Source organism: Penaeus monodon, chromosome 32 (genome assembly GCF_015228065.2).
Source record: "Penaeus monodon isolate SGIC_2016 chromosome 32, NSTDA_Pmon_1, whole genome shotgun sequence".
Lineage (NCBI taxonomy): Eukaryota > Metazoa > Arthropoda > Malacostraca > Decapoda > Penaeidae > Penaeus > Penaeus monodon.
This window is the reverse complement of record NC_051417.1, coordinates 14,549,694-14,552,795: the sequence shown is the minus strand read 5'-3', so window position 1 is coordinate 14,552,795 and position 3,102 is coordinate 14,549,694. Positions and strand designations below refer to the sequence as shown.

Here is a 3,102-nt window from a genome sequence, read left to right as displayed (position 1 = left end):
TGCCACTATATTTTCCTAGCAACATACAGTTAAAGACTGTTAATAATTAGTAGGTAAGGATCTAATATTTTCTTGTGCCCGAGTCAGTGAAATAAAACAAAGCATTGTCAAAATCCATTTAAAATTATGTTCCTTCTGTACCTATAGCACTAAAAGACATTTTACCTCTGAAGTAATGATAAACCCTTTTCTACTATGAAGCTTGAGTTAATATATAATCAGGCTGAAGCTTAAAATAAATGTGCAAACTTTCAAATACCAAAGATATTAATATTCATTTTGTAGATTCAAACTATCTATATCTATCTACAAAAATAGTTAAAACAGGAACTTACCCGAAACAATAAACATCTGAATACGTGGTGAAAGGAAGGCCATCGTCTTGTTTCTGTATCACACGCAAGTTCCTCATGACCTCAGGGGAGAGATAACACAACCAACCAGGAGGAATACTTAACCAGTTGCCTCGTCTGAAACCAAATAAAGGAAATTTACATAACTTTATCAAATGGTGCAACAGTGATTAACCCCACCCAAACAGACATGTTTATGGGAAGAAAAAAAAAAAAAGGGTTCCCTGGTTGCAAGCTGTTATTGTGGTTGCCCAGTGGTTACCCTAATAACAGGGAATGTATTAAGCTCAGCTATAAATCCTAGTTGCAACTGTTCAATAGCAAAGAGCACCATAGGCACCCAAAGCAAGCAAGTTTAGGCTAATCTGCCCAACCATCTTGTCCCTCATTTGCTTGTTTTGCTTCCTTAGATAACTATGCTCAGCCACTCAACCCCCCCCCCCACACACACACCATTCTTCCTTTCCTTCTTATATAAGAAACAGTCCTATGCTCATAAAAGATAGTCAATCATGAAGGAAAACTATGGCACAGAAAAATTATTTAGTCCAGAGAAGATTTCTGTGAATCCCCAAAACAGATGATACATACAATTTTATTTTATAGTAGTCTCAAATTTACCATTATCAACACCTAATTTGAGAGCTAGTTACCAATTTTCAATTGTAAGGTACCAATCGATCTCTATCACTACACTGACCTCAAACTAAACTTAACAAACTCACCAAATTTAACTAAGCATCTAAAAAATACTCTGGGATAAAGACTAACAGCCCCATGGACTCAATATCTTGTGTACAAAAAGCAAGCAGACAGACCTAATCTAGCTTGTAATTTCTGTAATATGCAGAGATATTCCTTCAAATGAACAAGGAACATGACAGCCTCTATTGGAAAAAGGACAAGAACAAACCTGCTATCATGACAGAGTCTCGTAACATTGAAGAGACCAAAGTCTGTGATGACAACCTTGCCACTCTCCAGGAATATATTCTTGGTCTTAAGGTCCTTGTGAACGATGCCCCTTGCATGGAGGTAGCCCATACCCTGAAAAAGGAATATCAATTATCTACTGATGTAAAAACTAACAAGAAACTAAAAGATCTGAGATGAAATGCCCACAAATGAGCAAAGGTAGTAAGGTAGTGGTAGTAATAATTATAAACTCATCACTTCTTTTAACTTAAAAATTCACACTATCTTCAGCCCTGTCCACAAAACTGAATCTTCCCATCCCTTACCAATTAACTCTTTGCACCCAGGTGTCAACACATAGTTTACAGTTAAGGTTGTCTTGACACTGGTTTTATTATGTTCTTCAAGGCCATTAGGAATGAGGATGCATGGCAAACAAAGATTGAAATCACCACATGGCTACTTGAGCAAAGTAAGTTCAAGTCGGATCACGGGAGCAATGGGTTAATATCCAAATCTAGTGTAATTGTAACAAGAATCATAAACAAAAAAAAATAAGTAAAAGTGTGTTCTCCTGGCACAAAGTATTCTCTATACATCTTAAAGTTTTAAATACCTTGAGTTATGAGAACTAAAGTCTCACCAGAATGTATCATTCAAACTCATCTAGATTTAGCAAAATGATACAAAAGAGCAGCTAACCTGCCAAATAGTACTAAGCTCATTAATAACAACAACCATACTTAACAAGATACTGATAGCTAAGCAAGTTACCTGTGAAATTTGCTGAGCAATCAAGATGGTGCGTGACATATTGAATTTGTCTTTCAGTACATGAATGTGTTTGTAGAGTGTCATGCCCTTGCATAGGCTTGTCACTATGGCTAGTCTTGGGGGCTTCATACATGCACCCATGAACAGGACCAAATTCTCATGTCGGGTCTTGCGGAAAGTGCTCACCTGTTGAGTGGTAGAGAATATCTTCCCATTAAATACATGTATATGCCTAGTATTGAACAATATTTGATTGACTCATTTTATTTTTTTCTTTTTGTAAAATAGAACAATCCAGTAAATAAGAATACAGTGATAAAATTATATTCCAGTCTCAAATTACTAAAACTTTCATCCTTCACCTCTGCTTTAAATGCTTCAAGAGTTTTCTCATCATTAACATAGTCCATTCGCAACTCTTTTATAGCCACTTGTCCATGCCAATTTCCTGAATATACAATGCCAAATCTTCCTCGTCCAATGACTTCTCCTCTATCAAGTTCATCATAGGGAATATCCCATTCTCGGAGAGACTGGGACACACTACTGACACTGTTCTGACGAGTACATCGAGGATCTGCATTTTCTCCATCAGATACTGTGGAATCTTGCGAATCTACACGACCTGCTATTGTGCGCTCAGAATCATCAGTGCCAGTACTGCCAGACCTAATGAGAAATTAAATGTCATTACTTCAGAAATGAGGAATGAAGATATTTTCTTATTTACATTTTATTAAAAGACTCAAAATATGCAAAGGAAATATGCTAGAATCCAATTAAAAGTAATTAAATGTCACATCAAACATGCAGATAATTTTTCCCTTAACTTTGCTGCTGTTCAGTTATAAAAGGTACATACCCTGAGGTTTGTGACACAGTGCGGTCAGAATCATGAGACTGTCTGGAGTCTATCACATCACTTTGGGTGGAGGAAGCTGATATAGGGGCCTTGGTAGGGGGTCGGGGCGAAATAAGCCGCATATCCCCACAGTCCTCATTCACCTCTGGTAATACATAAATGTAATCCCAAACTTCATTTATTTATAACTTAAAAAAA

The 3,102-nt window shown here is 36.7% G+C and overlaps 1 protein-coding gene across 2 annotated transcripts in view; it reads right to left on the bottom strand.

Moving 5' to 3' along the window:
• LOC119593664 (kinase suppressor of Ras 2-like) overlaps positions 1-3,102 on the bottom strand; it is a gene marked incomplete in the record, with an annotated part of 30,909 nt that overhangs the window by 5,171 nt on the left and 22,636 nt on the right. For both annotated transcript variants that reach the window (XM_037942613.1, XM_037942614.1), the window contains 5 exon segments: positions 336-470; positions 1,267-1,400; positions 2,043-2,228; positions 2,405-2,711; positions 2,905-3,049. In XM_037942613.1, coding sequence (XP_037798541.1) covers positions 336-470; positions 1,267-1,400; positions 2,043-2,228; positions 2,405-2,711; positions 2,905-3,049 — 907 coding nt within the window.